Genomic DNA, 26,538 nt, shown 5'->3' with positions numbered 1-26,538 from the left:
ATAGATAGATAAGATAAGTAACTCTTTATCCACATTATAGCAGGGGGTGTAAAGCCATAACACATACGTTTTTCCAGCAGCAGACTATGATTGATAATGTCAAAAGCTGCACTGAAGTCTAACAAGACAGCTCCCACAATAATTTTATCATCAATTTCTCTCAGCCAATCATCAGTCATTTGTGAAAGTGCTGTGCTTGTTGAATGTCCTTCCCTATAAGTGTGCTGAAAGTCTGTAGTCAATTTGTTTACTGTGAAATAGCATTGTATCTGGTCAAACACCATTTTTCCCAGAAGTTTACTAAGGGTTGGTAAGAGGCTGATTGGTCAGATATTTGAGCCAGTAAAGGGGGCTTTACTATTCTTGGGTAGCGGAATGTCTTTCGCTTCCCTCCAGGCTTGAGGGCACACGCTCTCTAGTAGGCTTAAATTGAAGATATGGCAAATAGGAGTGGCAATATCGTCTGCTATTATCCTCAGTAATTTTTCATCCAGATTGTCAGACCCCGGTGGCTTGTCATTGTTGATAGTCAACAACAACAAAAATTCACCTCTTCCACACTGACTTTACGGAATTCAAAAGTACAATTCTTGTCTTTCATAATTTGGTCCGATATACTTGGATATGTAGCGTCAGCATTTGTTGCTGGCATGTCATCCCTAAGTTTGCTTACTTGCCATTGAAAAAGTCATTAAAGTAGTTTGCAATATCAGTGGGCTTTGTGATGCATGGGCCATCTGATGAATGAAGGAGCCGAGTTGGCTTTTTCCCCAAAAATTTAATTTAAGGTGCCCCAAAGCTTTTTACTATCATTCTTTATATAATTTATCTTCGTTTCATAGTATGGTATAGTATTTTTGGGCGGGGGGAGTGATTGTTTAATGTGCTTTTCCCTGTGTTTTGTGGATAAAAAAATGTTTTACACGCATGATGTTATGACATTACCACAACGCCAGAGTTAGTCATAGCATGTTTGAATTTCAATATGTTTGTGTCAACCCACGCAGAGACATATAGGCCCATGAAACGATGATGACTCATACTGTATCATTTAGACAGAACAGTTCATACTCATGATATGCACCAGAAAGCTGTCAAATTAACCAATCTCATGGCCTATAATGAAGTGTCTTGGAGGTACAGTACTGACTTCTTAGATTATACAAATACAGATTAGATTTTTTAGCTTCCAGGCAAATCAAGTTTCATATGTCATCATGCGAGGAGATTTGTTTTGATCTAAATCTAATCTAACTTTACCCCCCCTCCCTCCCTCCCCCCTTCCTTTACACCCCCCCTCCCCTCCCTTTACACCCCCCCTCCCCTCCCCCTCCCATCCCTTTACCCTCCCCTCCTTCACCCTCCTCCCCTCGCTTCCTTTACCCCTCCCCTCGCTTCCTTTACACCTCCCCTCGCTTCCTTTACACCTCCCCTCGCTTCCTTTACCCTTCCCCTCGCTTCCTTTACACCTCCCCTCGCTTCCTTTACACCTCCCCTCGCTTCCTTTACCCTTCCCCTCGCTTCCTTTACCCTTCCCCTCGCTTCCTTTACCCTTCCCCTCGCTTCCTTTACCCTTCCCCTCGCTTCCTTTACCCTTCCCCTATAGCTTCACCAGAGCTGCAACAGAACGACAGTTGGACAGCCACAAATTATTACCGACAGAGAGTGGGAGGTATGAGAGAGTTAAAGGCCCAGTGCAGTCCCTTTTCCTGTATTTTATATATATTTCCACACTTTGAGATTGGAATAATACTGTGAAATTGTGGAAATGATGATAATGCCCTTTAATTGTAAGAGCTGTTTGAAAAGACTGCCTGAAATGTTTTGGCCTACCTGGTGACATCACCAGGCGGTAAATTAGTTAACAGCCCAATAAGAAAGAGAGTTCCAAACCTCTTTGCCAATGTCAGCTAGTTTTCAGTGTTCCCTTCTCCACTCAGGCAACTCCTAGACAGTCCTAGCAAAAATCTTGCTTGAGAAATTGCTCTTTGCTAAGAAGCTATTTTTGGCCATTTTAATTGAAAACAGTCACAGTAAGATAGTTAATTATTACCATAAATCATGTGATATTGAGATATACTGTAAGAGGCTGCATTGGACCTTTAAAGAGGGGACAAAAATAGAGAGAAAAAGAGAGAAAGAGAGTCCTGGTAGTAGATGCATTGTCAGTCTGATTTAATGCTCCTATCTTCTCCGCCTCTTACACAGCCATCCTCCTCTCCTCCCAGTCTATACTGGTTTGAGAGTCCTAGGCCAGTCTATGAAGACCCCTCCACATTGATGGTGGTGACGGTGGCCATGAAGCACCTCTGGAAGAGGCGGTCTGGATCTGGAGGCTGGTTGTCACAGTCCAGTTTACCACTCAAGAAGTGCTTCTTAAACCCTTGGGGACCCGTAGGGGGGCTACTGGGGTGACGCCGACTCGGCCCCTCTCGTGGACTGGGTACAGCACCTGAAAATACAATGTTTTCACATTAGTTAAATTTTGTATTTTGTGTCTGATGAAGAATCATGTAATACATTACTATGAGATGGAGAGCTTTTCTCTCTATGGGTCCCCGCTCTAAAATGTTATAAATATCTGCTGACTGATATTGAGTGTTAGTTATTTTCATTATACTCCAGAACCAGTAGCTTCTTATTCATAAAAAATATGGTTTCTGACTAGCCATGCTGGAAAGCATACAATTGGATAGCTAACTGAAATCCATATTATATTATATTATATTATATATATATATATATATATATATATATATATATCAAGTGGAAAGGACAAGGAGGAATCCTAAATAGACACTGTCTAAAGATATATTTGACATGTCATAGGAAAAATCAATCTTTCACTATTATTATTAGGGACATCCTGTACACCATTTTGTAAAATGAATCAGTCTACTTTCACATGAACTGATTACACAGTGACAAATAATCGACTTGTCCAACATCTAATTCAATTCTAATTCTATGGGCTTTATTTTTCACTATAAAAACCTCAAACTCCATGATCTCTGTAGCCAGTTAGCCAATGGATTTTGTTCACTTTACCAATCAGACAAAGGCAATCACAATGGGAGTTATTGGTTGACGTTGCTCGACTGGTCAAACTGTGCATATTGAGAGTGAGTGTTCGTGAGTGAGATAGGGTAGTCATTTCCATATGAAAGTCTGAGTCCTTACTTTGAGAATGCTACAGAATTTAATCTCAAATAACGCTTTTTGATTTTCAGACTAACATTTTCTTTTTGGTTAATGACGCTTTCATTTTGAGAGTAGAGTTGTGTAGTTAACGAAAGGCACTCTGAATGCTGCAAATCAAATCAAATTTTAGCCCTTGCATGAATCTACATTACAATTACGAGCAGACAGGAGTCCCTTTCAACATATTACATTTAAGTCATTTAGCAGACACTCTTGTCCAGAGCGACTTACAAATTGGTGCATTCACCTTATGACATCCAGTGGAACAGCCACTTTACAATAGTGCATCTAAATCTTTTAAGGGGGGGGGTCAGAAGGATTGCTTTATCCTATCCTAGGTATTCCTTAAAGAGGTGGGGTTTCAGGTGTCTCCGGAAGGTGGTGATTGACTCCGCTGTCCTGGCGTCGTGAGGGAGTTTGTTCCACCATTGGGGTGCCAGAGCAGCGAACAGTTTTGACTGGGCTGAGCGGGAACTGTACTTCCTCAGTGGTAGGGAGGCGAGCAGGCCAGAGGTGGATGAACGCAGTGCCCTTATTTGGGTGTAGGGCCTGATCAGAGCCTGAAGGTACTGAGGTGCCGTTCCCCTCACAGCTCCGTAGGCAAGCACCATGGTCTTGTAGCGGATGCGAGCTTCAACTGGAAGCCAGTGGAGAGAGCGGAGGAGGGATGGGGGATGAAACATCAGCTCAGTTTCATCCCCCACTATGAAACTGATCGCAGAGGATTAACATCAGTAGTACACTCCACTGTGGATTGGCTGTGTTTTCTTCTGGTTCCCCATCACATTTCAAGGGCTACGCAGCATTCATTGTTTCTCAGCATGGCAGCAGTGGGTATATTTGGTCATTGCTCTGGCCTGGCAGGCACAAACAGACACTCACAAATATACACACACAGTTTGAAAAAGTATTCACCCAGTTCAGTTTATGCATATAAAAATCTGAGTTTATTGTTCACGTGCACAGGATACAGCAGGTGTAAACAGTACAGTGAAATGCTTACTAGCAAGCTCTTTCCCAACAATGCAGTATATCAAAGGTAAGAATATAAGATAAAATACAAACACGTGAGAAATAAAAACAAATTAGAATGTACGCTTCACACAGGGTCATGTTTCAAACGTGCTGCACAAATTGAAGGCTCCAAGGCTACAAAATGTGAAAAATTTGCATTTGAATACTTTGCCAAGGCATGTTCAAGATCATAGAAAATATTTTTGAATAAGAGAAGGATTAAAAGGATCCTCCCCAGTTCTTGCCAGCGTACCATGGGCTTTAGACTCGTTAAGTAACTTAGGCAGAGTGTTGGGTGACCATGTACCTCCAGGGTGAAGGAAGGTACAGGCGTGGGTTGGAGGCAACCACACACACACGCATGCGCACAGAAACGCACACAAACAATTCTCAGCAGGTGTGGGAAGTAATTAACTGTGAACTTTTCTATTAACAGACGCTTTCTGGCTTCCTGCAGGCTTCCTCTATGGCTATCCAGTCAGGGAAATCGAGAGGGGGAGGGGTTTACCTCTTCATCAACAACAAATTTTGAGCTTAATCAAGCGCAGTGGAAGTCTAGAACCATTGTTCACCCGATGGTCAAATGCCAACGCTTCTACCTCTCGAGGGAGTTTTCAGCTGTTATTGTGACTGTTGTACACATTCCACCTGGCACTTAGTGTACGAGGCTATAAACAAGCAGGTAAACTTGCACCCAGAAGCTGATTTCCTTGTTGCCGGTGATGTTAATTCCACGCCATTAAGACACGTAATGCCCAACTTCCATAAACACTTCTCCTTCGCCAGCAGTGTCGATAAAGTCCTAGACCACTGTTACTCTACCCACAAGCAAGCATACAAGGCCCTCCAGTGTAGGGCTGTTAAGGTGACCACCGTATTATCGCCACACTGCAGTGGTGTAAAGTACTTAAGTAAAAATATTTCCAAGTACTACTTAAGTAGTTTTTTGGTATAACGGCTCTCTTTCGGTGAGTGAGTTGACCAAGGCGCAGCGGGTTGTGAATACATAATGAACTTTATTTAACAAGACGAAACTAAACACACGAAGAACACTTGAATAATTTTACAAAACAACAAAACGAACTAGACAGACCTAAACTATGAACTTACATGAAACGAGGAACACATAAACAGGAACGACCGAACGAACGAGACGAGACAGTACCGTGTGGTGCAACAAACACAGACACAGTGACAATCACCCACAAACAAACAGTGAGAACCTCCTACCTTAATATGACTCTCAATTAGAGGAAAACGCAAAACACCTGCCTCTAATTAAGAGCCATACCAGGCAACCCAAAACCAACATAGAAACGGAAAACATAGACTGCCCACCCAAAACTCACGCCCTGACCATCACACACATACAAAACAACAGAAAACAGGTCAGGAACGTGACAGAACCCCCCCCTCAAAGTGCGAACGCCGGGCGCACCAGCACAAAGTCCAGGGGAGGGTCTGGGTGGGCATCTGACCACGGTGGTGGCTCAGGCTCCGGACGCTGTCCCCACACCACCATAGTCACTCCCCGCTTCTGTATTCCCCTCCCAATGACCACCCTCCAACTAAAACCACCTAAATGAAGGGGCAGCACCGGGATAAGGGCCAGCACCGGGATAAGGGGCAGCACCGGGATAAGGGGCGGCAGGTCCTGGCTGAGGGACTCTGGCAGGTCCTGGCTGAGGGACTCTGGCAGGTCCTGGCTGAGGGACTCTGGCAGGTCCTGGCTGAGGGACTCTGGCAGGTCCTGGCTGAGGGACTCTGGCAGGTCCTGGCTGAGGGACTCTGGCAGGTCCTGGCTGAGGGACTCTGGCAGGTCCTGGCTGAGGGACTCTGGCAGGTCCTGGCTGAGGGACTCTGGCAGGTCCTGGCTGAGGGACTCTGGCAGGTCCGGGCTGAGGGACTCTGGCAGGTCCGGGCTGAGGGACTCTGGCAGGTCCGGGCTGAGGGACTCTGGCAGGTCCGGGCTGAGGGACTCTGGCAGGTCCGGGCTGAGGGACTCTGGCAGGTCCGGGCTGAGGGACTCTGGCAGGTCCGGGCTGAGGGACTCTGGCAGGTCCGGGCTGAGGGACTCTGGCAGGTCCGGGCTGAGGGACTCTGGCAGGTCCGGGCTGAGGGACAGCTCCTGACTGTGGGGCAGCTCCTGACTGTGGGGCAGCTCATGACTGTGGGGCAGCTCATGACTGTGGGGCAGCTCATGACTGTGGGGCAGCTCATGACTGTGGGGCAACTCATGACTGTAGGGCAGCTCATGACTGTAGGGCAGCTCATGACTGTAGGGCAGCTCATGACTGTAGGGCAGCTCATGACTGTAGGGCAGCTCATGACTGTAGGGCAGCTCCTGACTGTAGGGCAGCTCCTGACTGGCTGGCGGCTCTGGCAGCTCCTGACTGGCTGGCGGCTCTGGCAGCTCCTGACTGGCTGGCGGCTCTGGCGGCTCCTGACTGGCTGGCGGCTCTGGCGGCTCCTGACTGGCTGGCGGCTCTGGCGGCTCCTGACTGACGGACGGCTCTAGCGGCTCCTGACTGACGGACGGCTCTAATAGCTCCTGACTGACGGACGGCTCTAATGGCTCGGGACAGACGGGCGGCTCTAATGGCTCGTGGCAGACGGATGGCTCAGAAGGCGCTGTGCAGACGGATGGCTCAGAAGGCGCTGGGCAGACGGATGGCTCAGAAGGCGCTGGGCAGACGGATGGCTCAGAAGGCGCTGGGCAGACGGATGGCTCAGAAGGCGCTGGGCAGACGGATGGCTCAGAAGGCGCTGGGCAGACAGATGGCTCAGACGGCGCTGGACAGACAGATGGCTCAGACGGCGCTGGACAGACAGATGGCTCAGACGGCGCTGGGCAGACAGGCAGTCAGAAGGCGTTGGGCAGACGGCCGACTCTGCCCTGCTGAGGCGCACAGTAGGCCTGGTGCGTGGTGCCGGAACTGGAGGTACCGGGATGACGGCACGCACTTCAAGGCTAGTGCGGGGAGCAGGAACAGGGCACACTGACCTCTCGAAGCGCACTATAGGCCTGGTGCGTGGTACCGGAACTGGAGGTACCGGGCTGAGGGCACGCACCTCAGGGCGAGTGCGGGGAGAAGGAACAGTGCGTACAGGGCTCTGGAGACGCACAGATGGCTTAGTGCGTGGTGCCGGAACTGGAGGCACTGGGCTGGAGACACGCACCATAGGGAGAGTGCGTGGAGGAGGAACAGGGCTCTTAAAACGCACTGGAAGCCTGGTGCGTGGTGTAGGCACTGGTGGTACTGGGCTGGGGCGAGGAGGTAGCGCCGGAAATACCGGACCGTGCAGGCGTATTGGCTCCCTTGAGCACTGAGCCTGCCCAACCTTACCTGGTTGCATGCTCCCCGTAGCCCGTCCAGTGCGGGGAGGTGGAATAACCCGCACTGGGCTGTGTTGGCGAACCGGGGACACCATGCGTAAGGCTGGTGCCATGTAAGCCGGCCCAAGGAGACGTACTGGTGGCCAGATATGTAGGGCCGGCCTCATGACATTTGGCTCAATGCCCAATCTAGCCCTACCAGTGCGGGGAGGTGGAATAACCCGCACTGGGCTATGCACCCGTACAGGAGACACCGTGCGCTCTACTGCGTAACACGGCGTCTGCCCGTACTCCCGCTCTCCACGGTTAGCCTGGGAAGTGGGCGCAGGTCTCCTACCTGCCCTCGGCCCACTACCTCTTAGCCCCCCCCCAAGAAATTTTAGGGTAGTACTTGCGGGCTTCCAGCCTTGCTTCCGTGCTGCCTCCTCATAACGTCGCCTCTCCGCTTTCGATGCCTCCAGCTCCGCTTTGGGGCGGCGACACTCCACTGGCTCTGCCCAGGGTCCTTTACCGTCCAGGATCTCTTCCCATGTCCAATCCTCCTTTTCCCACTGCTGCTGTCGTTGCTGTCCGTTAACCCGCTGCTTGATCTGGGTTTGGTGGGTGATTCTATAACGCTCTCTTTCGGTGAGTGAGTTGACCAAGGCGCAGCGGGTTGTGAATACATAATGAACTTTATTTAACAAGACGAAACTAACACACGAAGAACACTTGAATAATTTTACAAAACAACAAAACGAACTAGACAGACCTAAACTATGAACTTACATGAAACGAGGAACACATAAACAGGAACGACCGAACGAACGAGACGAGACAGTACCGTGTGGTGCAACAAACACAGACACAGTGACAATCACCCACAAACAAACAGTGAGAACCTCCTACCTTAATATGACTCTCAATTAGAGGAAAACGCAAAACACCTGCCTCTAATTAAGAGCCATACCAGGCAACCCAAAACCAACATAGAAAGGGAAAACATAGACTGCCCACCCAAAACTCATGCCCTGACCATCACACACATACAAAACAACAGAAAACAGGTCAGGAACGTGACATTTGGGGTCTCTACTTTACAATTTATATTTGACAACTTTTACTTCTCTCCATTCCTAAAGAATATAATGTAATTTTTACTCCATAGATTTTCCTTGACACCCAAAGTATCCATTGCATTTTGAATGCTTAGCTGTCCTGAAAATTGTCAAAATCACGCACTTAGAGAAAATTCCTGGTCATCCCTACTGCCTTTGATCTTGCGGACTCACTAAACACAACTGCTTAGTTTGTAAAGATGTCTGAGTGTTGGAGTGTGCCTCTGGCTATCTGTAAATAAAGAAAACAAGAAAATGGTGCCGTCAGGTTTGCTTAATATAAGAAATTAGATTTTTTTTTACACATTTACTTTTGATACTTAAGTATATTTTAGCAATTACATTTACTTTTGATATGCATATTTAAAACCAAATACTTTTACTCAAGTAGTATTTTACTTGGTGACTTTCCCTTTTACTTGAGCCATTTTCTATTTAGGTATCTGTACTTTTAGTCAAGTATGACAATTGGGTTCTTTTTCCACCACTGGTTACGAGTCATGACAGTCAAATTCCACATGACCGTTTAGTCATGATAATTAGTTCTGCTGCTGCTGATGGTCATTAGTAGCCTAACAAACTTGGTACTCAGCACTCTGTTGTCCCTCTAATCACTCTGACATTTATATTTGTATTTATTATGGATCCCCATTAGCTGCTGCCAAGGCAGTAGCTACTCTTCCTGAGGTCCAGCAAAGTTAAGACAGTTATACCATTTTAAAAACATTCACAACACACTAAGTGTGTGCCCTCAGGCCCCTACTCCACTACCACATATCAAATCAAAACACCTTTTATTAGTCACATGCGCCAAATACAGTGAAATGCTTACTTAAGTCCCTAACCAACAATGCAGTTTTAAAAATATGAATACGATTAAGAAATAAAAGGAACAAGTAATTAAAGAGCAGGGGTAAAATAACAATAGCGAGACTATATACAGGGGGTACCAGTAAAGAGTCAATGTGCGGGGGCACCGGTGTCGAGGTAATTGAGGTAATATGTACATGTAGGTAGAGTTATTAAAGTGACTAAGCACAGATAACAGAGAGTAGCAGCGGCATAAAAGAGGGGGTGGGCAATGCAAATAGTCTGGGTAGCCATTTGATTAGATGTTCAGGAGTCTTATGGCTTGGGGGTAGAAGCTGTTTAGAAGCCTCTTGGACCTAGACTTGGTGCTCCGGTACCGCTTGCAATGCGGTAGCAGAGAGAACAGTCTATGACTAGGGTGGATGAAGTCTTTGACCATTTTAGGGTCTTCCTCTGGCACTGCCTGGTATAAAGGTCCCGGATGGCAGGAAGATTGACCCCAGTGATGTACTGGGCCGTACGCACTACCCCCTGTAGTGCCTTGCGGCCAGAGGCCGAGATGTTGCCATACCAGGCTGTGAGGCCACCAGTCAGGATGCTCTCGATGGTGCAGCTGTAAAACTTTTGAGGATCTGAGGACTCATGCCAAATCTTTTCAGTCTCCTGAGGGGGAATAGGTTTTGTAGTAATCTCTTCACGACTGTCTTGGTGTGCTTGGACTAGAGGTCGACCGATTATGATTTTTCCACACCGATACCGGTTATTGGAGGACCAGAAAAAGCCGATATCGATTAATCTGCCTATTTTTATGTATATATTTCTAATAATGACAATTTCAACAATACTGAATTAACTTTTATTTTAACTTAATATAATACATAAATAAAATCTATTAAGTCTCAAATAAATAATGAAACATGTTCAATTTGGTTTACATAATGCAAAAACACAGTGTTAGAGAAGAAAGTAAAAGTGCAATATGTGCCATTGTAACTGCAGATTTCCTCCTCTTCGTCTGAAGAGGAGGTGTAGCAGGGATCGGACCAAGACGCAGCGTAGTAAGTGTCCATGGTTTTAATATAATAAACTGAAGACACAATACAAAATAACAAAAGTAAATCTAACCAAAACAGTCCCGTGTGGCACAAACACTGACACAGGAAACAATCACCCACAAACCAATAGTGAAAACAGGCTATCTAAATATGGTTCCCAATCAGAGAATGAAAAACACCTGCCTCTGATTGAGAACCATATCAGGCCAAATGACAAACCTAAACATAGAAATACAGAACATACCCACCCAGCTCACGTCCTGACCAACTAAATAAAGACTAAACAAAGGAAATAAGGTCAGGAACGTGACAGCCATGTAAAAATGTTTCTTGCTCAGAACATGAGAACATATGAAAGCTGGTGGTTCAATATTCCCAGTTCTTCATTATTCCCAGTTAAGAAGTTTTCGGTTGTAGTTACTATAGGAATTATGACGCGTCAACTATTTCTCTCTATACCACTTGTATTTCATAGACCTTTGACTACTGGATGTTCTTATAGGCACTTTAGCATTGCCAGCCTAATCTCGGGAGTTGATAGGCTTGAAGTCATAAACAGCGCTGTGCTTCAAGCATTGCTAAGAGCTGCTGGCAAAATGCAGTAAAGTGCTGTTTGAATTAATGTTTACGAGCCAGCTGCTGCCTACCACCGCTCAGTCAGACTGCTTTATCAAATCATAGACTTAATTATAATATAATAAACACAGAAATACGAGCCTTTGGTCATTAATATGGTCAAATCCGGAAACGATCATGTCGAAAACAAAACGTTTCTCTTTTCAGTAAAATACAGAACCGTTCCGTATTTTATCGAACGGGTGGCAACCCTAAGTCTAAATATTGCTGTTACATTGCACAACCTTCAATGTTATGTCATAATTATGTACACTTTTGGCAAATTAATTACGGTCTTCACACAGTTCACAACGAGCCAGGCGGCCCAAATTGTTGCATATACCCTGACTCTGCTTGCACTGAACGCAAGCGAAGTGACACAATTTCCCTAGTTAATATTGCCTGGTAACATGAATTTCTTTTAACTAAATATGCAAGTTTTAAAAAATATACATCTGTGTATTGATTTTAAGAAAGGCATTGATGTTTATGGGTCGGTTCATTTGTGAAACGATTGTGCTTTTTTCGCGAATTATCTTTTGTTAAATCACCCGTTTGGCGAAGTTGAAGTAGGCTGTGATTCGATGATAAATTCACAGGCACCACATTGATTGTATGCAACGCAGGACAAGCTAGTTAATCTAGTATTATCATCAACCATGTGTAGTTAACTAGTGATTATGTGAAGATTGATTGTTTTTTTATAAGATAAAATTACTATTACTCTTTCGTATCGTCTGAGATTCCTAAAGATTGGAAAGTGGCCGCGGTCATTCCCCTCTTCAAAGGGGGAGATACTCTAGACCCAAACTGTTACAGACCTATATCCATCCTGCCCTGCCTTTCTAAAGTCTTCGAAAGCCAAGTGAACAAACAGATCACCGACCATTTCGAATCCCACCGTACCTTCGCCGCTATGCAATCTGGTTTCCGAGCTGGTCACGGGTGCACCTTAGCCATGCTCAAGGTCCTAAATTATATCATAACCGCCATCGATAAAAGACAGTACTGTTTCGACACTGTCAATCACCGCATTCTTATCGGCAGACTCAACAGACCTTGGTTTCTCTAATGACTGCCTCGCCTGGTTCACTAACTACTTAGATAGAGTTCAGTGTGTCAAATCAAAGGGCCTCTTTTCCAGACCTCTGGCAGTCTCCATGGGAGTGCGACAGAGTTCAATTCTCGGGCCGACTCTTTTCTCTGTATATCTCAATGATGTCGCTCTTGCTGCGGGTGATTCTTTGATCCATCTCTACGTGGACGACACCATTCTGTATACATCTGGCCCTTCTTTGGAAACTGTGTTTACAAACCTCCAAACGAGCTTAAATGCCATACAACTCTCCTTCCGTGGCCTCCAACTGCTCTTAAATACTAGTAAAATGAAATGCATGCTCTTCAACCGATCACTGCCCGCACCCGCCCGCCCTACTAGCATCACTACTCTGGACGGTTCTGACTTAGAATATGTGGACAACTATAAATACCTAGGTGTCTGGCTAAACTGTAAACTCTCCTTCCAGACTCACATTAAGCATCTCCAATCCAAAGTTAAATCTAGAATCGGCTTCCTATTTTGCAACAAAGCCCCCTTCACTCATGCTGCCAAACTTACCCTCGTAAAACTGACTGTCCTGCCGATCCTTGACTTCAGCGACGCCATTTATAAATTAGCCTCCAACACTCTACTCAGCAAATTGAATGCAGTCTATCACAGTGCCATCCGTTTTGTCACCAAAGCCCCATATACAACCCACCACTGCGACCTGTATGCTCTCGTTGGCTGGTCCTCGCTACATATTCGTCGCCAAACCCACTGGCTCCAGGTAATCTATAAGTCTTTGCTAGGTATAGCTCCGCCTTATCTCAGCTCACTGGTCATCATAGCAATACCCACCAAAAGCCAACACCTATTTTGGCCGCCTTTCCTTCCAGTTCTCTGCTGTCAATGACTGGAACGAATTGCAAAAATCCCTGAAGTTGGAGACTTATATCTCTCTCAATAACTTTAAGCGTCAGCTGTCAGAGCAGCTTACCGATCGCTGTAGCTGTACACAGCCCATTTGTAAATAGCCCATCCAACCAACTACCTATCTGATCCCCATATTTGTTTTTGTTTTTCTGCTCTTTTGCACATCAGTATTTCTACTTGCACATCCTCATCTGCACATATATCACTCCAGTGTAAATTGCTAAATTGTAATTACTTTCCCACCATTGGCCTATTTATTGCCTTACCTCCTTACTTCATTTGCACACACTGTATACAGATTATATTTTATTTTTCTACTGTATTATTGACTGTAAGTTTGTTTATCGCATGTGGAACTCTGTCATTGTTTTTGTCGCACTGCTTTGCTTTATCTTGGCCAGGTCACAGTTGTAAATGAGAACTTGTTCTCAACTGGCCTACCTTGTTAAATAAAGGTGAAATAAAATTTAAAAAATAAAGTTTAATGCTAGCTAGCAACTTACCTTGGCTCCTTGCAGCCACAAGGTCCTTTTGACGCTGCACTCACGTAACATGTGGTCAGCCTGCCACGCAGTTTCCTCGTGGATTGCAATGTAATCGGCCATAATCGGCGTCCAAAAAGGCTGATTACCGATTGTTATGAAAACTTTAAATCGGCCCTAACTAACTACGCCGATTAATTGGTCGACCTCTAGCTTGGACCATGTTAGTTTGTTGGCAATTTGGACACCAAGGAACTTGAAGCTCTCAACCTGCTCCACTACAGCCCCATCAACGAGAATGGGGGAGTGCTCGGTCTTCCTTTTCCTGTCGTCTACAACACAAAGTATCTGTCTATTGTGCGATTTATTGTGATGGTGTAGGCTATATATTAAATGCATTTATTAGACTATTTAAAATGTAGATGTTCCAAAGGTCTGAATCAGTGGCTTGTATGCTATGCATGGAAGTCAGGAGATGCTAAGTGTTTAAGCTAATTAACGGTAAATTAGTGAGTCTGGCAGTAATTTGCTTGACAATCAGCGGGTGACAATTTCATGACCGCCACAGTCCTACTCCTGCATCCCCCATTCGGCAAATCAGATCATGACTCTGTACTCCTGTTTCCTGTTTTACAAGCAGAAGCTCCAACAGGAAGTACCAGGGACTTGCTCTGTTGAGAATTGGTCATCAGAATCAGAGATTATGATAATGGACTGCTTTGCTAACGGAGACTGAAATATGTTACGAAACTCCCCCCGATAACATCGACGAGCTAACCACCTCTGTCACCGGCTTCATTAGGAAATGCATCAGCAACGTTGTCCCCACAGTGAAATCGCAGACAAGTACAAAAATTCCTGCTTCGACCTCCACAGAGTCATCAAACGAGCAAAAGGACAATATAGGAAAGATGGAATCATATTACATAGGTGCCGACACCTGCCGCATGTGACAGGGGCTATAGTCCATTACGGATTACAGGGGAAGATCCAACCGTGATCTGCCCTACAATGACTCTCTACCAGACAAAACTTGTTAAAGACTCCAGCCACCCAAGCCATAGACTATTCTCTCTGCTTCCGCAAGGCAAGCGGTACTGGTGCATCAAGTCTGACACCAACAGTCTCCTGAACAGTTTCAATCCCCAAGCCATAAAATTGCTAAATAGCTTACAAAATGGCTACATGGACTATCTGAGTTTACCTGTAACAGCAGCCTTCCTCCTCTTCACGAGAAGAGAAGGTGTAGCAGGGATCGGACCAAGACGCAGCGTAGTTTGTGCTCAACATATTTAATAATGACGATAAACATGAACACTTAACAATTACAAAATAACAAAATGTGGCAAACCGATACAGTCCTAGCTGGTGCAGAGAAAACACAAAGACAGGAAACCACCACCCAACAAACGCTAACACAAAACAAGCCACCTACATATGATTCCCAATCAGAGACAACACAAAACATCTGCCTCTGATTGAGAACCATATTAGGCCAAACATAGAAACAGACAAACTAGACACACAACATAGAATGCCCACCCAGCTTACGTCCTGACCAACACTAAAACAAGCAAAACACACAAGAACTATGGTCAGAACGTGACATTACCCTTGTATTTGTATCTCTATGCACACTCACAGGACTCTACACACTCACACACACTGACACTTCAACACACACACTCACTTAATTTGCTCACACACACATTTTATACTGACGCTCTGACTCTCTTTCTCACAATGAACTTTTATTGTAAGAAGGCTACTTATATTAAGTACAACCTTGGTATCTAGGATGATAATGGATTTTAAGGCTTGGAGGTTATTCTGCCTGTGTGGCCTCCAGATAAGTGGAAAGTCATTGAGCCACGGTAGGAGCCCTTTGCTAGAGCATTCATAATCAGCCCCTGTTTTCAATGTTATTTGTTCCTACTGTACTAAGGAATGGCCATCTTACTGCATCCTATACACCAGAAGTCATTCCAATCTGAATCTGAGTGCTACTGCAACCACAGAAGACAGATGCCCCAAGCCCTTCTGGCATGTCAAATTAAAATTATTTCCATAGAGATGAGCTTTACTTCTGTTCATATCTTCTGTTTCCATCATATACTGTAGCATTAAAGCACCTTGAGGGTGGGATAAATTAACATATGATACTATATTGGATTCTATAGGCTCTTTTGGCATGGGTCCTATTCATTGGGGCACAACGTAGCAAAGCGCTTTTTAACAGAAAACGAAAACAGGTAGTCCCTCCCTGTTTCAGTTTTCTTCCGTTTGGTGCGTCGTGAATACGACCCTTGCCTTGTAATAGTGGGTCATACAGTTGGTGACATACCTGGTGCTATGAGGGGCAGTCCGTTGTCAAGGCCTCTGGGTTTGGTCGCAATGAACAGATAGCACAGGACACAGACAGTGATGATGAACGCTAGCAGGACCACAGCTGCTATGGACAGGCCAACCAGCGCTCCCAGACTGACAGACAGAGTGGGTGAGAAGAGGGGAGGAATAGAAGGAGGGAGTGTGAGTGAGAGAGCGATAGAGAGAGAGAAAGACGAGAGAGAGACAGAGTGACAGAGACAGAGAGAGGGAGCGAGACAGAGAGAGCAAGAGCGAGAGAGAGAATTTCATGGAACGAATGAAAGAGAAAAGGGAATATAAAGTACAGCAGACAAATGAAAGAGAGAATAGGAGAGGAAGAAAACAAGAGATATTTAACTTCTATGCACTTTCAAAGATATAAACTTTTTTTGACGTTTGAAAATGTTATCACATGTTTTAGAAGTTGTGAAGCAGTAGCTGAGAGACTGTTGAGTGTGATCAAAGGCAAAACATAAGTTCCACTTTGACAACGTTCAACTTCAAATTCAAATGAAATTCTTCCACTGTATGCAATGCTGACACATGCATTCCACTGAAATGAGAAGAAAAGTCCTTTGATGAAAAAAAAACTTTTATGATATCTACAATCACTGCCTCTAAGTATTTTAATTTGAAATTATACCAGACTATTTGCCATTACCTTTAATTTCTGCTTTGACTGACTGGTGTTTCATTCCCAATCAGAAACTAGAGCTTTCTTCGTTCTTTTACCCAAAATGCAAAGCACCTAAGAAAACAACTTCAATCAAACTAATTGACTGTTAAATCAATCAAATCAATTAAGTCTCACCTAAAACTTAAAGCACAAGAGAGTGGAGGGAATAGTTATCCTGTATCAGTGCCTAGTCAGGTGGAATATTATCAATCAATTACAAGTGCATTTAATATGCATTCTGAAAGAGCCTATAGTTGTCAGGATTTGGCCAGGATTGTTCAGGTTTTGGTCACTAGATGCCCCCATTGCGCCTTTTTTGAACCTTTTGTTTTTTCCTTGTTCTAATTATTATTTGCACCTGTGTGTCATTTCCTTGTAGGTATTTAAACCCTGTGTGTTCCTCAGTTCTTTGCTCAGTGTTTGTATGTTAGCACCCAGCCCCAGCCCTGCTGTGAACATATATTTCTCTTGTTGGATTTTCCAGAGGTTCTCTGGTTTGTTCTTGTTTATTTTTGATTAGTCTTTTGAGGTTTGTTTTTCCCTGCTGTTCTTACCACTTTGTGGATTTTCTTTGTATTTTGGAGGATATCCATTTGTTCTCTTGGCTTTATTTTTGATGTTGTGGATTTATATTTTTTGCCTGAAGATCTTTTTCCTTTATTAAACCACCATCTCTAGTACTGCTGTGTCTGCCTCATCTTCTGGGTTCCGCCAACTATTAGTGACTGTTTCTCACACCGGGTCCTGACAATAGTGGTTTATGAAGACAGATCACTGTTGCCACAAGATGCCAGTGCCACAACTTAACAATAATGATGAATGAGTCTGAAAAAGACACAGAGCAGCTTTTTGAAAAGGCATTAGGATCAGCAACAGATTATTTTGAGATTTATATTATGTTTGGCACGTGCACGCGCACACGCACACACACAAACAGACACTCACACACAAGCACATAGTAAAGTCTAACCTAAGCCTGATGTATAATTTTCAACTTCCTGTTATTAACTTCTCTAGGGTATGTGGGACGGTAGCGTCCCACCTCGTCAACAGCCAGTGAAACTGCAGGGCGCCAAATTCAAAACAACAAAAATCCCATAATTTAAATTTCTCAAACATACAAGTATTTTACACCATTTTAAAGATACACTTGTTGTAAATCCAGCCAAAGTGTCTGATTTCAAAAAGGTTTTACGACGAAAGCACACCAAACGATTATGTTAGGTATGAGCCAAGTCACAGAAAAAGACAGCCATTTTTCCAGCCAAAGAGAGGAGTAACAAAAAGCAGAAATAGAGATAAAATGAATCACTAACGTTTGATGAACTTCATCAGATGACACTCATAGGACTTCATGTTACACAATACATGTATGTTTTGTTCGGTAAAGTTCATATTTATATCCAAAAATCTGAGTTTAGGCGGGACACTACTGTCTCACTTGGCAAAAAGCCTGAGAAAATGCAGAGTGCCAAATTCAAATTAATTACTGTAAAAATTACTATAAAAATCAAACTTTCATTAAATCACACATGAAAGATACCAAATTAAAGCTACACTGGTTGTGAATCCAGCCAACATGTCAGAATTCAAATAGGCCTTTTGGCGAAAGCAAACGATGCTATTATCTGAGGATAGCACCGTTGTAAACAAAGAGAGATAAGCATATTTCAACCCTGCAGGCGCGACACAAAACTCAGAAATACAAATATTATTCATGCCTTACCTTTGACGAGCTTCTGATGTTGGCACTCCAATATGTCCCATAAACATCACAAATGGTCCTTTTGTTCGATTAATTCCGTCGATATATATATCCAAAATGTCCATTTATTTGGCACGTTTAATCTAGAAAACACCGGTTCCAACTTGCTCAAACGTGACTACAAAATATCTCGAAGGTTACCTGTAAACTTTGCCAAAAAATTGTAAACTACTTTTGTAATACAACTTTAGGTATTTTTTAACGTTAATAATCGATAAAATTGAAGACGGGATGATCTGTGTTCAATACAGGATTAAAACCAACTATAGCTAGCTTTCTGGTCACGCGCTTCTATCTAACAGGACACCTCGAGTGACTCTCGTTCAAGATGGCCGTACTTCTTCATTACACAAAGGATTAACCTCAACCAATTTCTCAAGACTGTTGACATCCAGTAGAAGCGGTAGGAACTGCAAACAGGTCCCTTAGAAATCTGTTTTCCCAATGAAAATCCATTGAAAAGAGAGTGACCTCAAAAAAACAAATCTGAATGGTTTGTCCTCGGGGTTTCGCCTGCTAAATAAGTTCTGTTATACTCACAGACATGATTCAAACCGTTTTAGAAACGTCAGAGTGTTTTCTATCCAAATCTACTAATACTATGCATATCTTATCCTCTGGGGATGAGTAGCTGGCAGTTTAATTTGGGCATGCTTTTCATTCAAAATTCCAAATGCTGCCCCCTACCCTAGAGAAGTTAACCAAGGTATCAAAGGAACACTTATGAACACCTGCATCACTCTCTGCTCTCTGCCATGGGATTAAAATCATAAACTTTTATGTTCAGTTCTGTAAGGACTTCTTTCACAGCAGCAACCCTTGTTCATGTCATCTCTCTATGATCAGTCATTCACTGTGGAATCCTCAGGAAGCCCTTTCAAGATGGCTTTCTTCCTCCACAGGTCAACAAGAAGCCTTTTCAAGATGACTTTCTTTCTCCACAGGTCCATGGGAAGCCCTTTCAAAATTACTTTCTTTCTCCACAGGTTGCCCTTGTGATCTATTTATAGAACTAGATCAGAAGGAGAGGGGATGTGTCGTGGATAATCGTCTCAGAAATATAACACTCTTACAAGAACTTGTAAATTCAATATAGGCTTTTAATATAAAATATCAGAAGCCGTGTCAGTCCGCGGAAAAGACCAACTTCCATAAGCACTGGCTCTGTTCTTATACACATACATCAAATGAGTTCATCCCATTAGCAAATGAAGTTCCTTCCCTTAGTCCGTCTGTCACTATTATCTTTCATTTCAAACTTCCTGCTTGTTCATGCCCAATAACGCCTGTATCCGCTCTTGATTAGATTACAATGGTGCCAGGACCCTCTCGTGTCCTAAAATAAATATGTATTATGCCTATAGTCCATCTGTTGGTCATTTGGCTGGCCCCCTCCTTTGTGTGTCCCTCTGACCTCGGTATGTCCAGCCATTCTATGGACTTATGGCCTTGCTTTAGTTTCCTGTCCTAGACAATAGACAATGTACTTTAAGTGTCGCCTCTTCCTTTTTACCCTAAGCCTTTATGCTTTTTATGGCTTTGGCCATTATGTCTGTTATGTCTTAGTTTCCTGTTTTTACCCGAATTGCAAATGCACTCACGAATTGCCTTCTCCTCTTATATTCTAATGTACACCTGTCTTTTGCTCAATAGTGTGATATCTGTCTCTATATGTCTAAGTACTAACTCCTACAGATGCTGTTGACAGTAACCTTCCCCATTGCTGGTTGCCTTAAAGCAGCCCATAGGGAGCCTCACAGGGAGCCTCGCAGGGAGCCTCGCAGGGAGCCTCACAGGGAGCCTCATAGGGAGCTTCACATGGAGCCTCACAGGGAGCCTCATAAGTAGCCTTAAAGCAGCTCACAGGGAACCTCGCAATGATTCTCGCAGGAAGCTTTAAAGCAGCTCACAGGGAGCCTTAAAGCAGCTCACTCGTAGGGAGCCTCACAGGGAGCCACATAGGGAGCCTCGTAGGGAGCCTCACAGGGAGCCTCGCAGCCTTTTTATTAAAAACATTGAACTACAACTATACAATATCACAAACACTACAGGATAGCCAGGCATTTTGTTACCATGTGAATGAAAGAGATTGTAAGACAGCTACTGCTCAAACACAATATCGCTACAGGATACTACTGTATTTGTAGGAGAAAACGGAACCCCCCTCATAATGTTGGGTGGTTTGAAGGACTGACTCCATGGAAATATTAAAACGCCTGTATAAGTGAATTACTGAATAATGCAGTAAAGGAGCAATCCGCAGTTGCTACATTCATTTTTAGACTGTTAACTGAATGATATATGTATAGCCATTGATTTTTGTTTTACTCCAATGTTTGTAAACAAAGTCAATGATAACAAACACTTTTCTAGCTTCAAAACATGCTTAAAACTATCATTTTTATCTCATGGATGGTTAGTCCTTGCATCCATGGCTCTGTCTAGAGTTTCTCAAGCTGCATCCCTCAACTGTTTATTGTTTGAACTGCAGATTGGTGCTTTAAGGTGGCTTTTAAACATGATGACTACCTGCCTGACAGACTCAACAGCTGGCTCCATCATCTTCACATCGTGAAGAAGACATTATAGTACAGTAGTACAATGTGCCTTCTGACAGCTTCTGAATGACTCATATAATAGCTTTTGTATCACTGGCTAAACATCCAATTAAGTGTTCATGGGAAGTGTTTATGGCATGCTACTGTCATTAGACATTTCATATGTCAAAGCATTTTGCAGACCTATCTGTGACATCAAGTTGAAATTCAATTTAAAAAAGACCCAAATACAAAATTCCCTTCAAGTTTAGCACTTTGGTAGGCTATTCTCTGACATTTCAATGCATTTTTGTAGAAACTCAGATCTGGATCCTCACAATATCAAGAGCATCTAATTTTCCACAGCTCCTACTAATTTGCTTATTGAAGTCTTCACCTCTCCTACACTGCAATGCTGCAAAGGTCGCTGTAAATGAGTGTGTTCTTATTCTTAAATCCACTGGCTTCCTCATCATTAGATTTGTTTTATATGAGTATGTTAATGTGGGGACTTAACAGCATTCATTTTCACTTATAGGTTTACATAATGCAACAAGCACCTTCCTGTGATGTGTTGATGGAGCCATTGATGCATGGCTTCTAGCATTGTAGTTGCGTTTTACCAATACACCAATACATATTTTCACCAATACACCTACCACATTTGGGAGTTGCCAGAGAGAAATTCACTGCATAAAAGAAAGAGTGCAGTGCAAAGTGTAATAGGCATTCCTTATACATAAGCATAGTTACATTCTTATTCTTACCTCAACCACCACATGTATCCATACTCGTATGGGAAAAAACTGTTGGGGTCATCGCAACAGTATTTCATGTCATTGAAGCCACAGCAGAAAAGAGCTCCTGCATCGTTGTCCGGTTTAGGGCACATGAACTCGTTTATGAGCACTTTCTCTGCGTTGTAGTAGCTCGTGCAGTCCCCGCTCATGCTGACCCCAAACGCGCAGACACGCCAACTATACAATATGTTAGATCAGTTGAAGTTTCAATCCGTCCATATTATTGTCAATCCAAACAGCTGAGTGCTCTGTGTCTTGCTGGTTGACTTGCAAGGTATTTAAGTAAGTCCCCATTACTGAGCCCGCCTCTCTCTCTCTCTCCTCGCCCCACTGTAACGCAATCTCCAAAGAAAACACTATACCTCTCTCTGTGAGTGTCTGCGTGTCTTCGCGCGCTCGTGTGCATCTGTTCAGAATTGCCTTCATTTGGCCTTCCCTAACAGAGTATAGATGTCCTTGGTGCTAATTTGTATTCACGTCCAGTGCACCAGGATGCATGAGTTTATTGTCAGTTTTGCCCACTGGTTGGCTTGTTAATGGTTACATTCTATTAGAAATAGAAAGAGTTTAATTGCTGTTCGCAATGTAAAGCATATATTATCATGGATGTCTTTGGTGTGTGATTAGTGGGATATTGAATGGTGCTCCTGTGTTTCTCTGACAGTAAGACAGGCCTACAGTATCAAGCACAAAACCCCCTCTTAAGCCATATCCCCACTCATCTCTTTAAGCATTCACATGTGAGGCCATGTGCTAAACAGAGTGCGTACAGTAGTGTACTAAACCAACGATTTCAAGACTAAAGGCTGGTTTATGCTACCTCTATCGACATTTCTGTGTACAGTTGTCACAGTGACATCATGAACATTCTATTGTCATTCGACATCAAACTTGTCATTGTAGTTATGAAAAAGTATAAACACAAAAATGACAGGCTGCATGACATCAGCAGCCTGGTGGTCCAAAATAGCATAACTGGTGTATCTGTTTAAAAATGTATTTAGTATACTGTATATCAATCTAGCAAACCAGGCAACTAAAAGCAACTTTATAAACAATGTATTGGCTAGCTTGTTGGCTAGCTAACGTTACGTTAGCAGGCTAGCCAGATCAAATAATGACCATATCATAGCTGACGTTGTAACGATCGTTCTCCTCCTCTTCGTCCGAAGAGGAGGAGTAGGGATTGGACCAAAGCGCAGCGTTGTTACATGACATAATGAAGTTTATTAAAGTAAGACGAAACACGGAAACACTTTAACAGACTACAAAACAAATAAACGATGTAGACAGACCTGACTTGAGAACTTACAAACTACGAAGAACGCACGAACAGGAACAGACTACATATACGAAACGACAAACGAAACAGTCCCGTGTGGTAGACATACAGACACGAGATACAACCACCCACAACAAACAATGTGAAACAACCTACCTATATATGGTTCTCAATCAGAGGAAAACGTAAAACACCTGCCTCTGATTGAGAGCCATACAAGGTCAATTAAACCTGACACTTAACATAGAACAAACACAGACTGCCCACCCAGCTCACGTCCTGACCCACTAAACACAACTATACAAGAGGAAAACAAGGTCAGGAACGTGACAGACGTCTTAACTTTAGCAAGTTTGTGTTCATTATTAAAGGAAAATAAACTCACAACAAGATCATTATTTATAAGTTAATGGCAAACGAATTACAGAAAATAGCTTACGGTTGTGACTGTGATGAAATAAAAGCTTGACATTCTATCGGTGAATTTTAGAACATGGACACTGTCTCGTTGGCCTAACGTTATATTCTAATTTGACTGTGGTGCAGGTCATGTTGTTATTCACATTAACGTCTCTGGTAAACACACAATATATATAATGAAATAAAAGTTTATTTGTCACATGCACAGGATACAGAAGGTGTAAACTGTACAGTGAAATGGTTACTTGCATAGTGGAGTCTTTTGTTTAGACATGTAGCTAGCTAGCTAAATAATGAACCATAATCCCATCTCATAACATTACTACCCTGCATGAATCTACAAGTAGCTAAAGCTAACCAACTAGGTTCAATGTTAGCTAGCTAACATTAGGCTATAACTAGCAATGCAAATTACTTTGAGATATAGATAATATTACTACTCAGATCATACACATAGAATTAGCAAGCGAACCAGCCAGCCAGGTAACATTCAAGTAACATTAGCTAGCTAGCTAACAGTACGCATTAACTTGCAAAATTAGAAGCATACATGGATGTACGCTTCTCCCTATCTGTCACGGATGCAATGGTTGCCCTTCATTTGAAGATATAATCCAGAAACAGGTGTTTTATACAACAGCTTTCTGTGCGTTCTCTTTTCAACTCCCTCCGCATATTTGCAGTCAAACGCCTGGACTTTCTCCATCTCCTTGGCTATCATATTCTGCTTCCACTGGCATTCCACTGATTTCAAAACTCGGTTCTCCAGAAAGTGGAGAGGATTAGCAACACTTTTGCAGTTCTTCATGGTATCTTAAAAAAAACATGTTAGAAAGGCTTACCTTTCAAAAAATGTAAAACTAAGAACAGATATAGCACTTGGTTCACTCCAGACCTGACTGCCATCGACCAGCACTAAAACATGAATTTCATGTGAATTTCAATAAGCATTTCTCTATGGCTGGCCATGCTTTCCTCCTGGCTACCCCATCCTCGGCCATCAGCTCCACACCCCCCGCAGCTACATGCCCAAGCCTCCCCAGCTTCTCCTTCACCCAAATCCAGATAGCAGATGTTCTGAAAGAGCTGCAAAACCTGGACCTGTACAAATCAGCTGGGCTAGACAATCTGGACCCTCTCTTTCTAAAATTATCCGCCACCATTGTTGCAACCCCTATTACTAGTCTGTTCAACCTCTCTTTCGTATCGTCCGAGATCCCTAAAGATTGGAAAGCTGCCGCGGTCATCCCCCTCTTCAAAGGGGGTGACACTCTAGACCCAAACTGTTATAGACCTGTATCCATCCTGCCCTGCCTTTCTAAAGTCTTCGAAAGCCAAGTTAATAAACAAATCACCGACCATTTCAAATTCCACCGTATCTTCTCTGCTGTGCAATCCGGTTTTCGAGCTGGTCAAGGGTGCACCTCAGCCACGCTCAAGGTTCTAAACGATATCATAACCGCCATCGATAAAATACAGTACTGTGCAGCTGTCTTCATTGACCTGGCCAAGGCTTTTGACTCTGTCAATCACCACATTCTTATCGGCAGACTCAACAGCCTTGGTTTCTCAAATGACTGCCTCGCCTGGTTCACCATCTACTTCTCAGACAAAGTTCGGTGTGTCAAATTGGAGGGCCTGTTGTCCGGACCTGTGGCAGTCTCTATGGGGGTGACACAGGGTTAAATTCTCGGGCTGACTCTTTTCTCAGTATATATCAACGATCTCGCTCTTGCTGCGGGTGATTCCCTGATCCACCTCTACGCAGACGACACCATTCTGTATACATCTGGCCCTTCTTTGGACACTGTGTTAACTAACCTCCAAACGAGCTTCAATGCCATACAACACTCCTTCCGTGGCCTGCAACTGCTCTTAAACGCTAGTAAAACCAAATGCATGCTCTTCAACCATTCGCTGCCTGCACCCGCCCGACTAGCATCACTGCTCTGGACGGTTCTGACTTAGAATATGTGGACAACTACAAATACCTAGGTGTCTGGCTAGACTGTAAACTCTCCTTCTAGACTCATAGTAAACATCTCCAATCCAAAATCAAATCTAGAATCGGCTTCCTATTTTGCAACAAAGCCTCCTTTACTCACGCCGCCAAACATACCCTCGTAAAACTGACTATCCTACCGATCCTCGACTTTGGCGATGTCATTTACAAAATAGCTTCTAAAACTCTACTCAGCAAACTGGATGCAGTCTATCACAGTGCCATCCGTTTTGTCACCAAAGCCCCTTATACCTCCCACCACTGCAACCTGTATGCTCTAGTCGGCTGGCCCTCGCTACATATTTGTCGCCAGACCCACTGGCTCCAGGTCATCTATAAGTCTTTGCTAGGTATAGCTCCGCCTTATCTCAGATCATTGGTCACGATAACAACACCCACCCGTAGCACGCGCTCCAGCAGGTATACTTCACTGGCCATCCCCAAAGCCAACACCTCCTTTGGCCACCTTTCCTTCCAGTTCTCTGCTGCCAGTAACTGGAACGAATTGCTAAAATTGCTGAAGCTGGAGACTTATATTTCCCTCACTAACTTTAAACATCAGCTATCTGAGCAGCTAACCGATCACTGCAGCTGTACATAGCCCATCTGTAAATAGCCCACCCAATCTACCTACCTTATCCCCATATTGTTTTTATTTACATTTCTGCTTTTTTGCACACCAGTATTTCTACTTGCACATCACCATTTGCTCATCTCTCACTCCAGTGTTAATTTGCTAAATTATAATTACTTCGCTACTATGGCCTATTTACCTATTTACCTCCTCACACCATTTGCACATACTGTATATAGGCGTTCTTTTTTTTCTATTGTGTTATTGACTATACGCTTGTTTATTCCATGTGTTGTTGTTTGTGTTGCACTGCTTTGCTTTATCTTGGCCAGGTCACAGTTGTAAATGAAAACTTGTTCTCAACTAGCCTACCTGGTTAAATAAAGGTGAAATAAAAAAATAAAAGTAGAAAAATATACTGAACAGCTCATGTTATAGACAGAAACGTTCTACATGGCAGACCAATCTGAACTCATCTCTCGACATGTCCAGTCCATCCATTACCTCAGACAATCATGGCTAGCGGCAA

The 26,538-nt window shown here is 43.6% G+C and overlaps 1 protein-coding gene across 1 annotated transcript; it reads right to left on the bottom strand.

Annotated features, from left to right (window-relative positions):
• Positions 1-1,523: 1,523 nt before the first annotated feature.
• LOC129810795 (protein shisa-like-2A) lies at positions 1,524-22,115 on the bottom strand. The gene is made up of 3 exons (XM_055861685.1): positions 21,699-22,115; positions 15,931-16,067; positions 1,524-2,452 (listed from the first exon to the last, which is right to left on the bottom strand). The coding sequence occupies exons 1-3, from the start codon at positions 21,878-21,880 to the stop codon at positions 2,259-2,261; spliced, it is 513 nt and encodes a 170-aa protein (XP_055717660.1). The 5' UTR covers positions 21,881-22,115; the 3' UTR covers positions 1,524-2,258.
• Between the last annotated feature and the right edge of the window lie 4,423 nt (positions 22,116-26,538).

Source organism: Salvelinus fontinalis, chromosome 14, assembly GCF_029448725.1.
Source record: "Salvelinus fontinalis isolate EN_2023a chromosome 14, ASM2944872v1, whole genome shotgun sequence".
NCBI lineage: Eukaryota > Metazoa > Chordata > Actinopteri > Salmoniformes > Salmonidae > Salvelinus > Salvelinus fontinalis.
This window is presented reverse-complemented; position numbering and strand designations above follow the sequence as displayed.